This window comes from Eleutherodactylus coqui, chromosome 2 (assembly GCF_035609145.1).
Source record: "Eleutherodactylus coqui strain aEleCoq1 chromosome 2, aEleCoq1.hap1, whole genome shotgun sequence".
Lineage (NCBI taxonomy): Eukaryota > Metazoa > Chordata > Amphibia > Anura > Eleutherodactylidae > Eleutherodactylus > Eleutherodactylus coqui.
The window spans coordinates 260,154,051-260,177,067 of NC_089838.1; the positions used below are offsets into that span (position 1 = coordinate 260,154,051).

Below are 23,017 nucleotides of genomic sequence, written 5' to 3' on the forward strand. Positions count from 1 at the left end.
TGTCCGCACGGAGGATCTGCAGCAAATAGCATGCATTGAAAAGTAGGTTTAATTGCCTAGCAACGGTGCGGGAAAAACAAATAAAAAAAAAAAAAAGGATCTGTACCGCGCATGACCAACGCAGAGCGTCCACGGTCATCCGCAGTACGGAAAACTCAGGTACGCAGGGTTGCCGGCTGGGGTCACAACTGGATTCCGCTGCGGTGGATAAAACCAACGCTATCAGGGACCCTAAAACTTCAACACGAGGTAGTGACAGGAAAGGAGGCCTAAAAGTTGAGATAAGCCTGGTGTAAAGCATCTCTTGTGGTACTACAACTCCCAGCATGCCATGCTGTGGTGTAGCTAAACCTCTGTGGCCCTGGGGCCAGGCATATTGCCCTCCACATCCTTACTTCATAAAGCTGGAGAAGTACAAAAAAAAAAAAAGCAAAAAAAAAAAAAAAAAAAGCTGTAGAAGTGAAGAGGGGGAAAGAGAGCGAGAACACATCCCAGCGGCTGCAGCGCAGAATGAATCACTTCCCCTCCGCGCAGGGCAGGCTGCCAGTCACAGGACTCGTCGTGTAGCTGCACACAGCGCCGCTGCCACCTCCGTCTAACCCCGCGCCTCTCTCCCCGGCAGGATGGCGCTGCAGACCCTGAGCGACTGGTTCTGGTGGGAGCGCATCTGGCTGCCATGTAACTACACCTGGGAGGACTTCCAGAACAGCGAGGGGACCGGCGCGGCGTCCACGTCCCAGCTGCTCATCACCCTGCCGCTCGCCCTGCTCTTCATGCTGCTCCGATACGGCTTTGAGAGGTGAGTCCGCCGCCATACACCGACACCCACCCGCCGGGCGAGGAGCAACAGTTGTGGCAGATGCTCCCGGCAGCCAATCAAACTCCATCTTTTATCGTCTGGGGGCAGAAATGAAAGCCGCCACCTGATTGGCTGCGCCAGAAACTTTTAGGCTTCTTTCACACATACTTTTCTGGTGGCATTTTTTGGCCCTGTTTAAAAAAATTAAAAAAAGCTATTTTTCTTATTTTTTTTTTTCAACAGGTTTGCGCCATTTTTCATGGTGTTTTTTATTTGTTGACATCTCTTTTAAATCTGTTCTTTTCTGGCATGTTTTTTTTTTTTTCCTATAGAGAAGCCTACGCAAAAATATTTAAAAAATCCCTCCAGCCTGCTGCATTCACACAAAGTATTTTCCCGCGCCATTTCTGTCTGGTTGCGGTACGGGCCGGAGCTCGCACGGGAAAATAACCCACTGATTTCAATTGTTTAAGTTTACATGAACCATTTTCCGCTCGAACTGGTGGTGCGAGATCGAAAAAGCGTTGCATGTTTCATTTTTGGGCGATTCTGTGCAAGAATCGTCCATTATTCACTACAGGGGCAAAAAAAAACAAAACGACAAAAATGGGATTTTCTATTTTTTTTATCATTAGAATAACGTGCATTTTGGTTTTTTCCACGCACATGCAGCGATGGAACGCGGTTTTCTCGCAAAACGCATCACATTCCTACGAAAGAGTTTGCAAGTACAATATCGGTCCGAGTCTTAAACCCGCCCGTGTGATCGCACCCTTAAAGGGATGTGGTCACCAGGGCAGAATAAAAACACTTGGAAGCCTGACTTGTAGCTGAGCTCGGAGGTGGGCCGCACCGGCCGCTCCCCGCCCGCATCAGGCAGGTTGACAGCTTTCTCCCCTTTTGTGTATAGGGATAGAGCAGTCACTTTAGAAAATGTGGGCGGGCAGAAGCCAGCGCGGCCCGCCTCCGTGACTCAGAGCTCCGCTACAAGTCAGACTTCGAAGTGTGTTCATCCCCGGGTAATGAGCATCGCCCCCTGGGCTTGTGTTATCTGTGGTTCGCGCAGTATGAACCTGGTGACAAAATCCCTTTACCCCCCCCCATCCCCAACAAACACACGTGGAAATGAAAACCGCACCAAAAATCTGCGCTGTTTTTGTTCATTTCATTCGACCCTTTTGACCTCCAGCTAATATATATATTTTTTTTCCTGCTCTGAAAAAACACAACTAAAAACGTATTATTTCTCCTTAAAATGCTGTGTGTGAGACCACCTTCAAGGCAAAAATTGTGTGCGCAAAACGCAGAGAATCGATGTAGTGGGTTCACTTTTGTGTCCCTTTTTTGCGCGCCTGCAAAAAACAGAACATGATCTATTTTGTGCGCATACGAGCGGTGCGCAAATACACAATATGCAATGGGATGCGCAAAATGTAGTGCAAAACTGCAGGGGAAAGAACACATCTGGCCCACATTAGGCTAAATAGGGTTGGGGTCCTGCGCCCATCTAAACACCCCCTGTGAGGGCAAGAAGATTCACAGACTGGTAGAGTTGGAAGGGACCTCCAGGGTCATCGGGTCCAACCCCCTACTCAGTGCAGGATCACTAAATCATCCCAGACAGATGTCTGTCCAGCCTTTGTTTGAACACTTCCATTGAAGGAAAACTCACCACCTCCTGTGGTAACCTGTTCCACTCATTGATCACCCTCACAGTAAAATGCGCCGATACCCACGTAAAAGCACCTTGTTCATGGTGCAAATATGTTGCGGTTAGGCACGCACAAAAATGCGCATGAAGAAGGCCTTACACACTAGTTTTATCACACCTTTTACTGTTTGTTGTTACCACCCCAGACTCACTACATTCTGCAGTACATTATATAATACACTTTGCACACAACCCTATACTGCCTACATATACTGTATACTGTAGTCTATATGGATTCTTTCTGGCTGGTGTGAAGCATCTGTTGGGAGTAGTAGTGGAATGGCGGCTGCCGGGTGTAGTAGTGGCACAGTAGCTGCTGGAAGTAGTAGTTGCTGCTGGGAGTAGTAGTGGCACAGCAGCTGCTGGGAGTAGTAGTGGCACAGCAGCTGCTGGGAGTAGTAGTTGCTGCCGGGAGTAATAGTTGCTGCTGGGAGTAGTAGGGGCACAGCAGCTGCTGGGAGTAGTAGGGGCACAGCAGCTGCTGGGAGTAGTAGGGGCACAGCAGCTGCTGGGAGTAGTAGTTGCTGCCTGCAGTAGTAGTCGCAAAGCAGCTGTGTAGTTGTCATTACACAACATCCTGCAAGGTTACAGATCACGGCTCTGTACACACAGCACTAAGCACACAGCCTGCTCCCTCACACCAGTCCTTCATCTCCCAGCCACTAGCTGAGTACGAGCGACTGTTGCGGTTTATAAGGCTGAATCATGCCATGTAACGAGCGGGTTTGATAAGTGGGTGACCGTGCCATTCCCGTCTTTCCTCTCTGGCGGATCAGGCCTAGTGGCAGCCTGAAGAAGGGCCAGCAGGATGGAGCACAGTGTAGTCTGCAGCTGCAGCGAGGAGTCAGGCCATGTGTCACTGGGAGGTGATAGAATGCAGCCGGGATTCCAGGCCCCGGGGCGTTAAGCCTCACAACCATCAGCACCCGCCAGAGTTTAGGATGTTGGGATTTCCTTCCAGGAGGGCTAAGATGAGAGAAGTAATGGCCGGCCGATGGAACAATACCGTCATTCACCAAGTTGTGCAACTGCTACCAGTCCCCGCAGACGGGCGGACAAGACGCAGCAGAGATCTTGTGAGAGGTTAGAACTCTGACTAGGAACCTGCGGATACTGTATATAATATAGTTTGTAGTATCTGCCGGGTGTTTATATGTAAGCGAATCGCTTGGCGGACAGGCTTCACACGAGCGTATGCGCAAAAACGCTCACTGATAAGCAGGGTAGATTTGCGTACGTGTCTGTGTATAGTACTGTACTTTATGCGCACACTACGCCGTTTCACACACACGTGCGACACATCCTTTCAATAGATTAATAAGGTCCAGATATGTCCTTTTTGCTGCGTTTCACCCTTTGCGCGCCTCCCATAAACATCCATGGGAGTGATGCTGCGCAAAACGCAGGGAAACAGAGCAGGTCCAACTTTCTACCACGTGAGCAAAAAGCGCTCATGAGGACAAACTCATTGAAATCAACGGGGTCTGTACTCTGCGCAGATTTTGCGCACATAACACCCGCACAAGCACGGTCGTGTGAAGAAGCCCTGAGGCTGCGGGCAGTTTTTATTACTGCTTAGGGTGTGCTCACATGAGCGTATTTGGGCTGCATATTACATGCGTATTTTTTTCACGTACAATAAGCATTGCTAAAAGCCTATTGATGTACATTGGGCCGTTCACATCGGTGTATTTCACGGGCGCATATTACATCACAAACACAGCAAGATGGCCTATTTTTGGTGTGTATTACGCACAATTATAGTCTCTGGTAGCGTAAAATGCGCAGTGAATATGCATGTCGCACGCGTATTTTCTCTGTACTGCATATTACGTATATGTAAATTAATCGCCTATTGGCGCTGCATAATACGCAGTGTAAATACGTTCGTGCGGGTGAGCCCTTAAAGGGGTTTTCTGCGACTAAGGCCGCTCTCACACTGGTGTGTGTAAAAACATGGCGTTTTATAGCGTTTTCAAACGGGCCCACCCGCGTGTTTTCACGCACTCCATCATGGCACTGGGCGATGAGGTACGTTAAAACGCACTAAAATAGAGCAGGCAGCGTGGTGTTAGAAATGCCGCATTCTATCGCTACTCCGAGAAGCCCCTTTAAACGCCGCGCTAAATGCTGTAAAAAACGGCCTTTGTGAGAGAGGCCTAAGACACTGGTGAGCTGCCCTGAGGGCGGGCGGCGTTTAGCCCTACGGGCCCCTGCTGATCATCAGTACACTGTTTACCCATAACATAGGTGTGCCCGCTGCTCAGCCCGTTCACTGCCAGGTTAATGGGTTTGCATCTCCACCTCCTAAGCATGGACTAATGTTTTATGGCACCCAACATGTATGTGAAGTTCATGCTTTCCAATGGGTTCCTTCACATTAGTGATGTTTGTAGGCTGCTGCTTTGCGAGAAAAGAATGTGACATTCTGAATATGGCTGCGATTTGGGATTTTTGTTTTTTCCTTTTTTTTTTGGTAGCACGTTTCCCTATGGAGCCTTTCTTTGTGTTGCAAAAAATGCGGTTTTCTAGTGGTGCCATGCAACTTTTACAGTTGTAAATCGTACTCTTTGCCCTTAAATAAGCCCTAGCTACATTAAAAAACAAACAAAACCAATACATCACCGAACAGGCGCTGTTCGCTCCGCCGCACTTCTCCTCCGTAGGTCCATGGCACTTGTTTGAAGTCTTCAGCCAGTGCTTCTGGGTCAGGGGTTTCAAAAACACCGCCTCCAGGAAGCACGGTCTCTGATTGGCTGAGGCGCGGCGCTTGCGAACCAATCAGAGCCAGCGCTTCCTGGAGGAGGAGGGGGGGGGGGGGGTTAAAACCCCTGACCCGGAAGCACTGTCAGAACCTGTCAGCATGTTTGTGTTCTTGTGTCAGGGACCTGATCGCGGCCTTGTATGCTGTACCAGAAAACATGCTAGATTGTGGCTATACTAACAGTGTATAAGTTGTGAGCACTGCGATATGAGAATAGCTGTAAGCCACCCCTGCGCTTTACACGCTGATTGACAGCTTTCTCCCTATGCACAGTATAAGGGAGAAAGCTGTCAATCAGCAGCGGATGGGCAGGGCAAGTCTGAGTCTCCTGATCTCGTGCCATACAGCTTTGTCAATGATCACACTGCTACTGAGCTCTCCCAGAACTACTGCATATTCACAGAGGAGGGTTCAGTCTGCTCACTTGTATCGGATGTACTGCGGGTTTTCTGTCTGGATTTGCAGGTGAAAAATCCGTAACATATTACAGTAGCAGCGCTGCGTAAAAAATTTGCGCGGAAATTTGGCGGGCAGTTTGTATCATTTCATATATATAATTATTATTTATTTTTTATACCTGAGCTCTCCCCACGTCATCGCTAGGCGACAAAATATATTTGCGGAAGGGTCGGGATTGGACGTCTTCATATTTATTTAATTATGACATTTAGAATGTCCTGGCAGCACACACATAGGGCAGTGTATAATATATCCCTCCCCCTGCCTGGCAGCACACACATAGGGCAGTGTATAATATATCCCTCCCCCTGCCTGGCAGCACACACATACGGTAGTGTATAATATATCCCTCCCCCTGCCTGGCAGCACACACATAGGGCAGTATATATTCTATCTCCCAAACCCCCGCCCCCCCCCCCCCAGCACACACATAGGGCAGCCTATAATTTACTCCCCCCCCCCCCCCCCCAGCACACACATTGGGCAGCCTATGATTTACTCCCCCCCCCCCCCCCCCCCCCCAGCACACACATTGGGCAGCCTATAATTTACTCCCCCCCCCCCCAGCACACACATTGGGCAGCCTATAATTTACTCCCCCCCCCCCAAGCACACACATTGGGCAGCCTATAATTTACTTCTCCCCCCAGCACACACATAGGGCAGCCTATAATTTACTTCTCCCCCCAGCACACACATTGGGCAGCCTATAATTTACTCCCCCCCCCCCAAGCACACACATAGCGCAGCATATAATTTACTTCTCCCCCCTCCCCCCCAGCACACACATAGCGCAGCATATAATTTACTTCCCCCCCCCCCCCAGCACACACATTGGGCAGCCTATCATTTACTTCCCCCCCCCCCCCCCCAAACACACACATTGGGCAGCCTATAATTTACTTCTCCCCCCAGCACACACATAGGGCAGCCTATAATTTACTCCAACCCCCCCCCCTCCCCAGCACACACATAGGGCAGCATATAATTTACTTCTCCCCCTCCCCAGCACACACATAGCGCAGCATATAATTTACTTCTCCCCCTCCCCAGCACACACATAGGGCAGCATATAATTTATCTCCCCCCTTCTCCCCGGCAGGATTACCTTGAAAACTAACCTAGGTCCTAAGAGGTGTACAGGCGCGGAGGCTGCTGCTGCTTGCACAGAGGCGGCTCTTCCTCCTACTCGTGGGACGCTCTGTTGTTTGGTGCTGCAGTCCTCAGCGCTTCAAGAAGGCGCCTTGTGATTGGTTGCGGCAGCTGCTTCCACACCAGCAAGGACCATTGTATTTCAGCCGCACTTCAGTAGCGGAGAGCGATTACAGCAACCTCATTGGTTGTTGGGTACACACACCCCAGTTTGAGGTGTGGGGGGTGCGTACCCAACAACCAATGAGGTTGCTGGAATCGCTTACCGCTACTGAAGTGCGGTTGAAGTACAATATATGCGGCCCCTTCAGCAGCGCTCTGCGCTCACACTAACCTGCTATGTGTGGAAGCGGCCCCTTCAGCAGCGCTCTGCGCTCACACTATAGCAGGTTAGTGTGAGAGCGCAGAGCGCTGCTGAAGGGGCCGCGGGATTGTTCCTTTTAGAACAAAAGTTCTCAGCGGTGCCGCGGACCGGCAGTAAGCACCTAACGGCCCGGCCCCGGTCCGCGGCCCGGCGGTTGGGGCCCCCCTGCTCTAAACCATTGGTCAGTTTCCCGCGATCCAACTAATGAGATCATTTGTGAAAACGTCTGAACAGCGGCCTGCTTACTGTGAATGAGGGGGGTTGGCCGGAACAATCCCCGGCGCACTCCGCCTCCAGGAACAGCTATCTGTAGGCGAACAGATCGCCTGGTTTCCCACTAGTAAGCGGTCCACAGGGAAACTTCGGCTTTCCAATCGTTTCTTTGCCTAAGTGCGCAGTCGATGCGAGGCGTTTTTCATTCCAAAAGCTTTCGTATCGCTTCTGTCAAAGTGCGATCCGAGGGCGCGTGCTTCACGCACAATAGAGGATCGCAAGGGTTTTGCATTGCTTTCAATGGGAAGCATCACATCACACTCGCATGCAAATGTTTTTTAAGGTCCTGTTGGAAACCGTGGGCGAGGCCTTCCACGGGAACACCAAAAGATAGAAAACGCTGCGGTTTTCATCCTCGCAGCATCGCTCGTGTGAATAGGTCTATTTTAGGCTGAATGCCCACAGACGAATTATCGCTGCGTAAATCGCGGTCAGAAACCCGCCACGATTTCTGAAGCCATGCCCGTCAATAGACATGCTGTGTAAAACCATTCTCCCCTGCCCACGAGCGGAAATCGGCTGTGATTTTTCCACTTGCAGGGGAGAATCGCAGCATGTTCTAATTTATGCGGAAAAACGCGTGGAAGGCTTCCATTGCAGTCAATGGAAGCCATCCGTCCCGTGATACTGCGAGCTGTGGGCACAGTGGAAGGATCGCGGGAATCCGCGCCATACCCCAGCGCGTCATGCGCTGCACTTCCCCGGCTCGCTGAACGACACTCGCAGCAGATCCGGACAGGTGAGTATAGGGTCTCTGGGGGGCGCCGGATCTGATTCCGTTGCGAGATTTCGCAGGCAGAATCCCACCCGGCCGTGGGCATGAGGCCTAAAAGAGCTGATATTCGTACGAGATAACCCTCACCCGTGTAAATGTAGCCTTACTGCCAACAGAGGAGTTGGCTTATGAACCGTTCATCAGAAAGGTGATTGATAGACTGTAAGTCTGGGTTCACACGTCGCCATCTTCTTAACGGAACCCAACGAAAAGCTGCAGTGAATGTACTTCTATTAGCATCAATGTTTTATTTTCAGCAGATTTCACCTACTAATGAGTAATGAGAACCGCAGCAGAATAGTTTGTAGAGCGGATGCGAGGATCTTCTGGATGCTCTCAGAGCCATATTTTGTAATGGTTTCCAAAAATATGTAGCAAATACCCCTTATGTGAACATGGCGGAACCTGTCAGCTGGAACATACTGTCCAACCCGCAGGCAGCATGCTATAGAGCCGGAGGAGCTGACAGACTGATATATAGTTTTTTGGGGAAAGGTTCTGTAGAACTTGTCTTTAATTCAGTTATACCTCTGCTTATTCTGAAGAGTCCAATGGGCGGAGCTATCAGTGATTGACAGCTCTTTGCGTATAAGTGTATGCGAATTTCTGTTTGTGAATGTGCTGCATATTCACGGACCAAGACTCACATGATCAGTGCGTATTTCAGCCCCGATTGTGTGGTGTTTGGTTTTTTTTGTTTTTGCACGTGTATTTATGCGCGCAAAAATGAAATAAACTAAAGCGGAGCCCATTGATTTCAAACACAGCAATTATGCATGTATCCTGCGTATTTGCTGCCCAAGTGCGCATTCCTATTGACTTCAGTGAGCTATTTCAGGGCGTGATATGACATTACGAAAAATGACATGCTGTATATTTTTTCACACAAGCAAGTCATGCCTCAATGCCCCAATGCAAATCAATGAGGACTCTTAATTATAGACCCCTTAGGTGCCCCTACTTAGTAATAGGAGACCCTTTGTGGCCCCAAATAGTAATAGTGACCCCACTCTGTGGCCTTAATTAGTTATAAGACCTCCTGTGCTCCAGTTAGTTATTGTGAAAGTATTGAATTATATTTTTGCAGTAGTTTTGTGTGCATAGCAAGGAGTACGGGTACAAAACACAAATATTGTTGTATCAGACACTGACCATGCAGCTTTGTCATAATTAACCTTTGTAATTACACATGCTGCAGACTTTGAATTGTTTAACCTTGTGGGGGTTGTCCCACTATATAAGCTCTTGCTTTAAAACAATGAAGTAGAAGGAATGCCAGAAACTCAGAAGTATTGTTTCTGGGTTGTCATTCGCTGACTGATGAGGCTTCCATACCTTTTGAGTATCACATAAAAGCAGCTGAATACTTACCCCCCACCCCCATGGCAACACTTAGTAAACGGGCCCTCTGTTCCCCAACACATTTAGGCCCGCTCCTAAAACTTCAGTGGACGGAAGGAGTTAAATAATTCAGTAATAAACACTCACCTTGGCTGCCCCACTCCTTCCGGCTGAAGTACTCTTGAGTACTGAAGCCAGACGGGTAGGAGTGAAGAAGTACTGCTATACAAGAGGCGTCAGATGCTCAGAGCAGCCGGGGGGAGTGCTTATTACTGAGTTTTAGGAGTGGAGCTGGGCTGTGCCCCCTTATATTGGTGGAGTGATGCGCCGTGTGCAGTGGCATGGGTCATACACCCCAAAGGTCGGCCCTGGATGCTGGAATAGAATGGCTGTAGTTGGTACTGTTTCAGGGTATGTTCACACTTAGCAGCATCGGTGCAGATTATGTTGCCGGTCCGCCACGTGTGAACGCACTCCGCCACGTGCCAACTGTGACTCCTCGAGTCCGCCAGGCTGAACTATAGCATAGGACATACGGGCAGGGGCTGATCTTGTGATACAACCTTTTCAAGAGCTCTAACATAGAATTAGGGTCTCTTTAAAGAAGTTGTAAAACTTCCCAGAAGTTTGTGCTTTGCACATTTGGACCTTTCTGTAGAATACCTGGAGGATATGGTAGTCTGTGATGTCAGGGTATTTCCTTTCTAGCAGAAGTGCTTTACGAACTGTGATGTTATTGCAAAAGCTGGTACTTCCTCCTTCCTTATAAAGCTATCGGTCTCCTCCATGCACACTACCTGCTATTCGGAGGCCTCCGACCGCGTCTCTTGGGGGCATCGTGAGTCAGAGACATTTCCGTGAATCGCTCAGCAGGCACAGGCAATCAGGAAGAGCGGGGCGTGTAGGAAGACACATGAACCATGTAGTTGTACCCAGATCACTCATACAGACTGGGGGAGACAGGTGTGGGCAGTTTCATGACCCTTAGCCTATTTTGAAGTGAAATGCGTGAGTGGCAGACTTTCCTCTCATTTTCCACTTTTAAATCATATTTCCTTGTGAAATATAAAAAAAAATGAAAGTAGCATTTCCAAGTTTTTGGTGTTTTTTTGCATTAGGGCTCATGTCCACTACGTATTACGCGTTTGATGCACGGCCATGTAATACGCAGTGAATGGGGTCCTTGAAAGTCAATGAACTTTCATTGATACATGCACATGTGTGTGCGAGAAATAGATTGCAGCATGCTCTTTTTCTTGCTGTAGCATGCAGCATGAGCTCTATACTTTTGTGTGAGCAGCGTATGCATGCGTAAAACATTGCGTACGGGTGGTGATTCATACGCAACCCTGTGTGACCGTGTGTGAGATACGCAGGCATGTGCAGTACGCCCGCTGCCCATGCCACCTCTTGGAAACGCTGTGGGAGCATGGCAGCATTTTACCGAAAAGCCAGTGGGCATAAGCCCTTAAAGACATCATGTAAGGTTCAGTTCACTCTTCACAATTCTCTTATACAACATTGATGTTGCAACACCAAGAAGGTAAAATCATGGAATTATGGAAATCGCAGGATCGGTGGACATGTTAATGATATGCAAATGATGAAAAAAATGGAAACAATATATTCAAAACACTTTGATTTATTCAGTATCCAGTATGAGCGCCCCGTGCAGCAATACACGCACCCACAGGCCTTGGCATGCTATCAATGGTTGTATGAGGAATGTTCTGCACGCTGGATGCACTTGGGCACGCCAATCATCGGGATGCACCGCTGGCAGCTCCCATTGCTGGCATCGATGTCCCAGATGTGCTCGATGGGAGACAAGTCCGGAGACGCTACGGCCCATGGTAGCACTTTAGGCCACGCAGGTTGCTGACAGTTGTACGAACATGTGACTTAGCGTTGTCAGGTTGAAGAACATCTCTTGGGACACTTCAGAGTACGGATGGCCGAACTGCTGGTTCCACGAGCAAACTAATAACACTGAGCTGTTAGTCTACCTGGAATGAAGCCTATAGGGGTCCGGCTACCATACGCTATGCCACCCCATACCATAATCCCGGGAGATGTTTCCTCGCGACGGCTTCTTCATCACATAATATATTTTGTGTCCTAATTCATTACTATTTCCAGGATCACTACTTGCTGTCAGCGAATGGAAACCTTCTTCTTTACATTCAGAGCCTGGAAGCCCCTGCTTATATTGTTGCACTATTGGAACAATGCACATAGGGGTACATAACTGTACATAGGGGTCCTCATAGCGGAAATCAAATCTACTACTTTTTTTTTTCTCCTCCATTCGTGTCTAAAGTTAAATTCAGACTTCTGTTTGTTTCCTTGTACTGAGAGCAGTGCATTATGGGAGCCACGTCTGTCAGCAGAGTCCACATAAATCACTCTCTGTTTCCAACGAAGACAGCAGAGCTCTGAAAGCCGCTATATATGGGATAAATGACCGAAAATGGCTACATAAATGGAATCGCAAGTTACCAAACTCTAGTATGTAACATTAAACTGTAAGACCATGGAAAACGCAGAATTCCACTTCAGCCAGTTTAACAACCCCCCGCCGGCTTCACACACCATTTTTTTGGAAAACACACTTGTAGTTTTTGATGCAGTATTTTGAGTCGAAGCCAGAAGTGGATCCTGCAGAGGTACAAGTCCTTCCTTATAGTTCTCATCTCATCCACCTCTGGCTGTGGCTCAAAATACTGCATCAAAGTGTGTTTTCCAAAAAATTTTGTCGAAACTGTTAAAGGGGTTGTCCCGCGGCAGCAAGTGGGTCTATACACTTCTGTATGGCCATATTAATGCACTTTGTAATATACATTGTGCATTAATTATGAGCCATACAGAAGTTATAAAAAGTTTTTTACTTACCTGCTCCGTTGCTAGCGTCCTCGTCTCCATGGTGCCGACTAATTTTCGCCCTCCGATGGCCAAATTAGCCGCGCTTGCGCAGTCCGGGTCTTCTCCTGTTCTCTATGGGGCTCCGTGTAGCTCCGCCCCGTCACGTGCCGATTCCAGCCAATCAGGAGGCTGGAATCGGCAATGGACCGCACAGAAGAGCTGCGGTCCACGGAGGAAGAGGATTCCGGCGGCCATCTTCACAGGTAAGTATAGAAGTCACCGGAGCGCGGGGATTAAAGGGGTTGTCCCGCGCCGAAACGGGTTTTTTTTTTTTTTTAAACCCCCCCCCCCCCCCCCCCGTTCGGCGCGAGACAACCCCGATGCAGGGGTTAAAAAAACCACCCGCACAGCGCTTACCTGAATCCCGGCGGTCCGGCGTCTTCATACTCACCTGCTGAAGATGGCCGCCGGGATCCTCTGTCTTCATGGACCGCAGGGCTTCTGTGCGGTCCATTGCCGATTCCAGCCTCCTGATTGGCTGGAATCGGCACGTGACGGGGCGGAGCTACACGGAGCCCCATTCAGAAAAGAAGAAGACCCGGACTGCGCAAGCGCGGCTAATTTGGCCATCGGAGGGCGAAAATTAGTCGGCACCATGGGAACGAGGACGCCAGCAACGGAGCAGGTAAGTATAAAACTTTTGATAACTTCTGTATGGCTCATAATTAATGCACAATGTACATTACAAAGTGCATTATTATGGCCATGCAGAAGTGTATAGACCCACTTGCTGCCTCGGGACAACCCCTTTAAGGGAAGCGCTCCGGTAAGCTTTCTGTACGTCCCTGCATCGGGGTTGTCTCGCGCCGAACGGGGGGGGGGGGGGGGGTTTGAAAAAAAAAAAAACCCGTTTCGGCGCGGGACAACCCCTTTAAAGTGTAACCTTGTTTATCCCACACAGCGAACGTCATAAGAAGAAAAAAATAAAGAACGCCAGAATTTGTCTTTTGGGGGCATACAGTCCCCTAAAAAAAAAATAACTAAAAAGTGATCAAAAAGTCATATATACTCCAAAATGGTACATATAAAAAGTACTGGTAAAGAAACCCTCAGCACAATTGAAATTTTTTTAAAAGTTGTGTGTCTTATAATAAATATAGCAATAGAAAGTAATTAATGAAATGATACATAAAAAAAAACTGTATGAATTTGATACTTAATGAATTTAATATTTATACGTACCATATTATTAAATAGTACTCTTAAAAAATACAACCGGTCCTGCAGAAGACAAGCCCTCCTGCGGTGATGGTAACAGAATAATTTAAAAATGATATTTCTTGAAATGCGGAGATGAAACGAGGAAAAGGAAATTCAAAAAGTTGCCGGTCAGTAAAGTTTTAAGGCTTTGAAAACACAGTGCTCCGTATTGTCCCCGAATCGTCACATGTAGGAGATTTATCACAACTAGTGCGAGGGAAGCGCGGGCAGGGTGCTCATAGCAAGCAATCAGATCTCAGCTTTACAGGGCTATAAACTAAATGATGGTGCTCATAGTTTAGGAGGCGGGGGGTCTGGGGAGCGGTGCTTATACTTACCCTCTTCCTGAAGTGTTCCCTGGCAAAGTCTGAGCGCCCCAGCAGCTTGACTCTTTCTGTGCGCCTTCCCTTCCATAGAGATGAATGGGAGATGCACATGCAGAAAGAGTCAAGCTACTGGGGCGCTCTGATTATGCCGGGGGGGGGGGGGACATTACAAATATGAGGGACCTGGAGAGTATGAGACTAAGCTATAAGCACCATAACTTAGTTACCTTTTAAACCCGCGGTGGTTTTGAAGTGGCTCGGCCGCTCGCTGTTCCCCTGCGTCCGGCGCTCCCATAGAGGAGAGCGCGGCCGCAGCCGGAAAAAAAAGAACATGCTGCGGTCAGCAAATCTCGTCCATATGGCTGGCTAATCCCGGGATTAGCGGCCGCATGCGGATTTGCCGCGTCAAAATTCCGCACGGAATTTCCGCGGCAAATCCGCCCCGTGTGAACCCAGCCTAAAGAGAACATTTCTTTCTCTAGACCGTTGCACGCGGTGTAATTGCTGATGTCGGTCCATTATCTGATCACTGCAGTTCAGAGACTTTTAAATGACCTCCGTATTTAATAATCCATTTTAAATTGAGGGAACGAAATTGGCCAACCCTGCAAACTGTGTCCGATGTGATACAGACATAGAGGCAGCCTACCACAGGCTTATATCCTAATCTCCCAATTTGAGCATTTCTCCTCTTCCCCTGGCATTGAGTGGCATGAGTCCTATCATTGTGACTGCCACTCCTCTGTAGAACTCGGTGTGCAGACGTTTACATGATCACTTGGGCTGGAAGAGTCCCATGCAAATCCCCAATATTCCAGCACCTCTCTAACTTACTAGGACCATCTCCGGTTACTTGGCAAGTTCATGGAAACTTTTGTCTATGGAAATTTATTACGAATTGTGCGGTGTTGAATGCGAGGCGTCTTGTTTCAGTGTGTCATATGCAAATAAAGTGGTGACTTGTATGACATGCCTCAAACGGGCCTTACAAGTTTATCAGCTGCTATAAGCCTTATAAACTAAATGTATCGCTCATAGAAGTAGAAATGCTGAATCCGGGGATGTGAGCATTATACCTGTCCTCTTTGGTGTCCCCCCACTGTCCACTCTTGAAGCTGCCGCTATGTGCACCCAACGGGCTACATAGGCGTGAGCACTAAATCAAAGAACCAGAAGATTTGGGGAAGTATATTATTCACATCCCCTGGATTCAATGTTTCAGCTTCTATGATGTTATAAGTTTAGTTTATGGGACTCATAGTTGCCGTGAATTTTGGTGCAAATTTTCCACTAAAAAGGAAAATTTTCCCCTAAAGGTTTTCCAGCACTAAACTACTGATGACTTATCAAAAAAGGTCAAGTGAATGAGATTGAGCTCCTATACCAGGCACAGCCACTATACAATGTATGGCGCTGTGCCTAGTATGGACGGAAGTCGGCTGATCAGTGGGGATTCCGAACGGCAGATCTCAACTGGTCTACTGTTGACGAGCTATCCTGAGGATAGGTCATCAATCGTTTTCTCCCAGAAAACCATTATAATGCTACATTTTTGATATTGTATAAGGTGAATGAAGCTTTACTGTACTTCTTTACACAAAGCCATACAGAAGCTTCATTTTTCAGTTGGATTCTGTGTGAATCTGAAAAAACAAAATAGTGGCACGCTCTATAGAATGCCACAGATAAAGCTGTATGCCTACCTCACCCGATGGAGCATGGTACAACCACAGACGGAGTCCCTGTTTTGTTATGAGGCCTTTAGAGATATGTCCGGTACCACAGAAGACCTGATTTTTGGGAAATACTCATCCATGAACTTTGCCACTTAATTAGATGGTCCTACACATTAGATGAAAGGAGTATTCTGGGCTTTTACTATTGAAGACCTATCCTCAGGAAAGTTCATCAGTAGTTGGTCGGCAGGGGTCCACAGTTCGTGAATCCTGCCAATCCGCTGATCCTCCGGCCCGCTGTCAGTGCAGCAAGGCCAGATGTCGTCATCGATGGTCAGGCCCTGATGGCTTGACCAGCAATGATAATGGCCAGCCCCACTGACAACGGGCCGGAGGATCGGCTGACTGGCAGGGATCTAGAGCATAGGCATCAATAGTAAAAGCCTGGAATATCCTGTCTTTAGTCAGTAATTTGCATAGGCACTTTAAAGCTAAGAATTGAGAAGAGTAGTATACATTTTTAATGAAATTTCCCCGTTCCAGTCCTGGATCCAAAGTACTAATGCAAACTAATGACCAAAGCGGCACTTCCGGACGGCCGCAGAAGTGTAATAGCTGCTTCAGCTGCCTTTGATTTCAGTGGGAGTTAAGCCTGCTAAGCCACTCCCTGTCCTGTAACGCACGTCCATCCCGTGCACTCATAGCGGGCGATCAGGTGATCGTTAGCGATCCCGTGCGATGGGTTTCTGGCACTATTGGTGACCTCTTTTGGGAAAGGTTGATCAACAGTTTTTGCCTGGAAAACCCCTTTAAGCAAGCCATATGCATTCATGTTGCTGAGCCCAGGCTGTTGGAGGGTTGGGAGAGAGAACTGCTTTGCTTTTCGGCTGGGTTATCCCAGAACGCTCCCGTCTAGACAGATATATCTTGGTAGATGGGGTGACTCAGCCCGTTGTTGCTGCGGGCGGTGATACTTCAGGGAACTGATTGTCTTGGGTTGCGCGGTATTTCACATCTGTACATTATCTTGAGAGCCTATAATGGAGTAGGAGACTTCTTGCATCGGGTTACTGGAATACATCTTTTTTTTGTAACGACGAGACTTTCCAGAATGTAAATCCCCCGAACAATCTGAAGTCTGCAGAAGTGTGATGGCGGCGGTCAGTCATAATACAGGAGAAGTATTCGGGGTCTGTTCACACCTCTGTTCTCCCCTCCCTTGGGTTCTTCTATATGGCAGGGGACAAGTCCGTAGTACTCAGGACGGCCACCATAAATGATACGGCGCTCTGCATCTCTGCTGAGCATGCTTGTACTCAAATGTTGAAGAGCGCCGTGCTATTCTTCTAAAAGCACAGCCTGCTGTGTCATATGTAGGGCGGCAACCCGGAATTGGCACTATTATCACTGCGCTGTCTTTATTTCATTGCTCCGGGGATCCGTTGTATTTATAGATATTATAATGGGGAATATATTATATTTGGGAAGTGCTGTTTTAAGCGCTGAATATTTAGACACATTAGAAAGAAATGCTTAGAAGCAGGCGGCACTTTTTCTTCCGGTATTTAGTGCCAGATCTATGATGGAACCTCCAACGGAGATGGGAAATCACCCTTTCTTCAGTTTATTATGGCATATGCTTAGGATATACCATAGTGGGCTCAGATGGGAATACCCCTGCAGCCCCCGGAGTGGTTCAGTATGGTAATGTGGCCCTCAGACCAGAAAAAGTTGTGGACCCCTGTGCTACAAAAAAGTAACCTGCTGTCCCTTTTGTAGTATCTGCTTCAGATAATAGTCTTTGCAGTGGCCATCTCATTATCATCACAGGTAGGATTATACTGAATAGTAACATTTATATATAGATAGCATGAGATCAACCATTCACATTAGGTAATGGTCACAGCTTACCTCTTTCCCCTCTCTGCACAATGACCTCCTAACAGAACATGCCTAGAACACTTTCCCACAGAAGTGCCAGCTTGTCCGTTGTTTGAATGGCCCATGAGGCGGCTGTAAAGCTTATCGCCAAATGCTGTTAACTGCAGCTCAGGCACGATGGCCGCCCCATAGTCATGTACAGGCAATAGAATTTAAAAAAACTACAATCAGAAAGTGACAGATTTGGAAAATGGAATATGTTTCACTATCTGGTTTTAATTAATAAAAAGTAACTGTAGGGGATACATCCATTTAAGCAGTAGGGTCGAGCATGGGGAATAGATGTGCTGACAGCCAGCACAATGGTCTGTCACTATTGTAAATGGCACCTATCTGTTGCCGACGTCTTGGGGAGAGAAACCACGGCACTAATTGTTGCCGATTAGGATAAGTGAAAATTACAAAATTGTAAGCGGAGGATCACCAATTATGCAGCACCTCTTTTGGCATGCATGGTCACCACACCATTTTCTTCGAGACTCTATATGAAGAGGTCATGTCTGAACCTAAAACCACCAAGTAAACAATAGAAACACGTTCTGTCATGCTGACCGTAATTTATAAAGCAAAGAGGTCATCCAGAACTTAGAAATTGGCCTGTCATCAGGATAAGCCAACCACTCCGGATCATCGCCAATGAGCTTATTGAAGAGGCCACAGGCTCTTCAAGGTTTGCATCTGAGCATGCTTGTACTCAGCGCCGTATCATTTATAGTGGCCATTCTGAGTACTACAGGCTTGTCCCATTGGGACAAGCAGCATGGCCTCTGCAATCAGCTGATCGATGGGGACCACAGCTGGCGGACTCTCACCTATCACATATTGATGACCTTGATGACCTATCCTGAGGATAGGCCATCAATCTTTAAAGGTTTGATAACTAGAGATGAGCGAACGTGCTCGTTTAGGGCAATTACTCGAATAAATATTGCTTTTTTCGAGTGACCTCCTACTCGAGCGAAAAGATTCGGGGGGGCAGGGTGGAGTGGGGGGGGGGGGGGAGCTCTCTCCCCCCCACTCACCCCAGACGCCCTCCGAATCTTTTCGCCTGATTAGGCCATTACTCAAAAAAAAGCGATACTCGCTCGAGTAATTGCTCTAAACGAGCACGTTCGCTCATCTCTATTGATAACCCCTTTAAGGCATCTACCAGATACTTTAAACCGGTTGTCTTACAAGATCTCTCCTCACAATGTTTATATCTCTCCTCTCCTCTCTATGCTTTGGATGTGACCCTTTAACCCCACTTGCTAATCAGCCAAGGGCGCAAATCCGACAAGGATCTTGAAGACAGTCCGGGGCAGGAAACCTGCAGCTAAAAGTTCTCATCTGCTGCAGATCCCTTTGCAACCCACAACTTTTCAGTGAGGAATTGCACTTGGCTTTTTCCTGAGCGTTAACTACTTACTCATGCTGAACTTCCAGTGGAATCCGCACCTTCACCCAACCGAACCTTTAGCGTATTACTTAGGCTATATTCACGTGTGACTTTACAGATACGTTCTTGGTCTCGTTAGTAGATTATTGCAGCGGCCGGATATCACACTGTAATGGATGTGATTTCCTGAAATCTTGTTCACATGTGATAAACGGCACATTTTTGGGTGGTGTGGTTTTTGAAAACCTCAGCATTCCCTATTTGAGACATGATTCCCCTATTTGACATCAATAGGAAAATTGTACCAGAAACATTTGTACTCGCTGCATTTATTGTGGTATGTGGCTTGGTTTTCCATAGAAAAAACTCCAGATGCAAGAAGTGTTTCCAGATCCTCAGCAAGAACTTTAAATTGCTCAGCTACATATAGAAATCCAAGAAGCAAAATATCATATCAACATCAATGGCAGCATTTACACGTAAAGATGATCGCTCATCTGCAGTCAAACTTCTTGAGCGATAATCGTTGCGTGTAAATGGGCCTTTAGGCTCCTTTTACCCAGAGCAAATGATGACAGAGTTCGCTTGTAGCATCCTGCTTATATAAAAATGGAAAAATCGTTCAGTCATTCATTGGACCAGTGAATGTAAACGACTAAACGATCGCTGTTCACATGTAACGACGTGCGAATGATCGAAGGATTGTTTTTATGCCCGCATAAAATGAACGACGAACAAGCCGTAAACAAATCCTCTTTCCTCGTCCAATCGTTGGCCGCGTTTACATTGAACAGTTATCGTTCAAATTCGCACAGTCTAACGGTTTGTTTTTTTTTACCGATAATTGTTTCGTGTAAAAGGGCCCTAAGTCTATATGTTATTCCGGCTTTAGTTACGTGAAGTATTTATGGCATCTCGCACTGGCGCACGCTTGCTCAGATCAATGAGAAAATTAATTAAATTCTCATCGCCTCCTCTTGTATAGTTAGTCAGCTGGTCCATAAGGGCAGTGTCGGTGGTGTAGTGTAGCGTTTAGATATACGAATACATGTCCAGCCGTCACGATGAACCTTTGCAGCGAGGACTATGACACTCGGCACATCTTCTCTAATCAGCACTGAAGGGTTATTTGGGTCACTAATTCTGAACAAGGCCAAACTTGATGTTCTTGTTTTTGGTACATATTAACCAAATGAAGCATCACATCATGTGAGGACTTGATAATTAGAAAGCAATGTGGAACTTCGGAAAATATCATTTTGTGTATTGTGGAACATTTGTACCGAATTCCGCCTCGTAAACCTGCGTCAAAACCCGCTGCTTTTTTATTACGTTTTTGGTGCTGATTGGCATGTACATTTTCTCCTGTTAATGGGCAAAATCTGCGTGCGGAATTTCTGATGCAGAAACAAGCATTTACATGTCAAGAAGTAACATGTCACTCGTTGGCGAGAAATGTTACGGAAATGCGTCAGAATTCCGCACATTGACAGGGCCAAGTCCGCTGATAGATCCGTGCCAAAAACAGTGTCGGAAAGCCGTAGAGTTTGATGTGTTTTTTTGGGGGGTGGAATTCGCTGTAGAAAATTGCGCCACGATTCCTCTGGCTGAACATACCGAAAGGATAGAATTTCATCAGAAATTGATAGTCATTTTTTTAAATACCTGCAACCATTTTCGAAGTTATGGGTGATGTCATATTGAGTATTCTAGTGAGGTGATTCAAAAACATCCAGAATGACAGCCAGTAAGCGCACGAACTGTCACAAAACTGATCCAGAAGTTCAGGGAAACGGGTAGTGTCCAGAGCAAACCGAGAACTGGTCATCCGAGAACTGGTCAAGAAAACCAAGAACTGGTTCCTTCATCTTGTCTTCACACAACTTCTCTATTGCAGCTGCAGTTTGGGTGGGTGCTCCTTATATGTCTTGAGGGTCCTTACGACAGTTGGTTAACTCAGACCATGCTCCAATGCCAGCCTCCCGATGCTTTCATGTGGAGTCGTAGTGCTAGTATAACGGTTTGTCCTGGACATTACCAGTTTCCCTGAACTTCTGCATCAGTTTCCCGACAGTTGGCGCACTCACTGTCTGTCTTCCTGGGTATCTGTGATTGAAAGCCTTGGCCACCTAATTTGAACTTCTGTCCTGGATTATTAAGGACATCTTCTGGTACCCAAAAAGACGTGTTTTCCACAGTGCATATTTCAACATAACACCTTAATTTATACTCAACAGGACATTGTCCATACCTTGCAAATGTTAAAAAATGTGACTACGACTATCAATTTTTAATGAAAGTTTACCATATACCCCATGAACCCCTTTCCTTTGAAGTTTCTTGGACTGAATCTGAGATGGATACCAACATGGTGCCAAAAAGTTTTCCCCGCCCATCTAAATGTTCTACAAAGTTTCCTACTTGTATCCCTTTCCGTTTAGAAGATATTCTAGATGGCCCTGACTTTTGAATCACCCTGTACATCGTCCCTTTGGGTCCTTTTTAGGTGAGCCAGTTCTCGAGCGAGTTACATCGCCATTTGCTGGTTCAGCCTGTTTAGACTGGCAGATAAATCTTTGGCTCGTTCAGTCTTTCACATTCATTCTATTAGCGAATGTGAAAGGCTGACCGATACGTGAACGAGCCAATGAGGATTTTTGTGCCTGCATAGCATGAACGACAAGCAAGAAGAAAATGATTATCCTTCGTCGTTCAGTTGTCGGCTCGCGTCCAGACCGAATGATTACCGTTCACCTTAGGCCCCCATAGTAGGGTGTTGTCTCTGCCCCATGAAATATGTTTCCTGTATGGATCCTACTGATTATGAGCTGCTTACAAATGCTGGCCTGCAGTCCGACCGCTCATTAGATAGAACATGCCACGTATTTATTTCCCACATAGCATCTTGGTGCCATGCAGGAAAACATCGCTCATGTGTATGACCCCATCCAAAAAAATGCACAAATCTTGCGCGATTTTCTCAAACCGTGTGAAAACGGCCTTAGTGTTCTCTCCATTTCCATCTTGGACGGTGTTAGTGGGGGTGTATGCGAATGGGAAGTGGACTGTTAGAGGTCTTTCTAAATCTAGTTAGACTTCTGCACCCATCAGATTGGTGGAAACCCTCTTTGCGTAGGTCTTGCCTAAAGTTTGATCAACACTTGTCCCTCCTTTTCCATAAGATTATTGGTTCAGGGGAACGTCTAAAGGATCTCATGCGAGTCGTCTGAACCCACCGAAATTGACCTGTTCAGATGCCTGTTGTCTAACAAAGTAAAGTGCTAGAGACACAAAGTACATAAGAATAATAAGACCCATCAATAGGAGTTGACCTGCTTAGTGATGGTTTTTAGAGGATACATTATTGCACTTCTCAAATAAAGGAAACTAATAAGCAAGTGAAAAAAGTATGAAGATATGTTGCAAAAATCCATATTTTTAGTTTTTGGACTAGAGAACTAATGGTAATTAAAGATGGAGTATATGTTCATGATAGAAGAGCGGGGTTTGTGTTCATGTGTCAGTACGGCAGTTAACATGCTAGATTCTGGTATTTGGCAATGTACTGCATCTATTAATGTTTTATTCATATAGTTCTATCACCTTACATAAGCTGTAATTAGTTATCATTTTAGAGATCTGGAGCCCGGCCTGTTTGGAAGCTCAATAGAGATGAGCGAGCATGCTCGTTTAGGGCAATTACTCGAACGAGCATCACTTTTTTTGAGTAACTGCCTACTCGGGTGAAAAGATTCGGGGGCAGGGTAGGTAGAGCCCCCCCCCCCCCTCCCACTCACCACCGGCGTCCCCCAAGCACGTTCGCTCATCTCTAAAGCTCAATCGAATTGAGCAAGTCTTGGGAGCTAGACGTTTGAGCTCAAGTCAACGACAGACATTTGATTGGCCTCTTAGATAACAAATCGCGTTATTTGACAA

The 23,017-nt window shown here is 47.0% G+C and overlaps 1 protein-coding gene across 1 annotated transcript in view; it reads left to right on the forward strand.

Moving 5' to 3' along the window:
* Nucleotides 1-463: 463 nt before the first annotated feature.
* The window catches only part of CERS3 (ceramide synthase 3), a 60,236-nt gene continuing 37,682 nt past the window's right edge, over nt 464-23,017 (forward strand). The window contains exon 1 of the mRNA XM_066592864.1: nt 464-799. Coding sequence (XP_066448961.1) covers nt 624-799 — 176 coding nt within the window. The 5' untranslated portion in view covers nt 464-623. The remainder of the gene's footprint in view (nt 800-23,017) is intronic.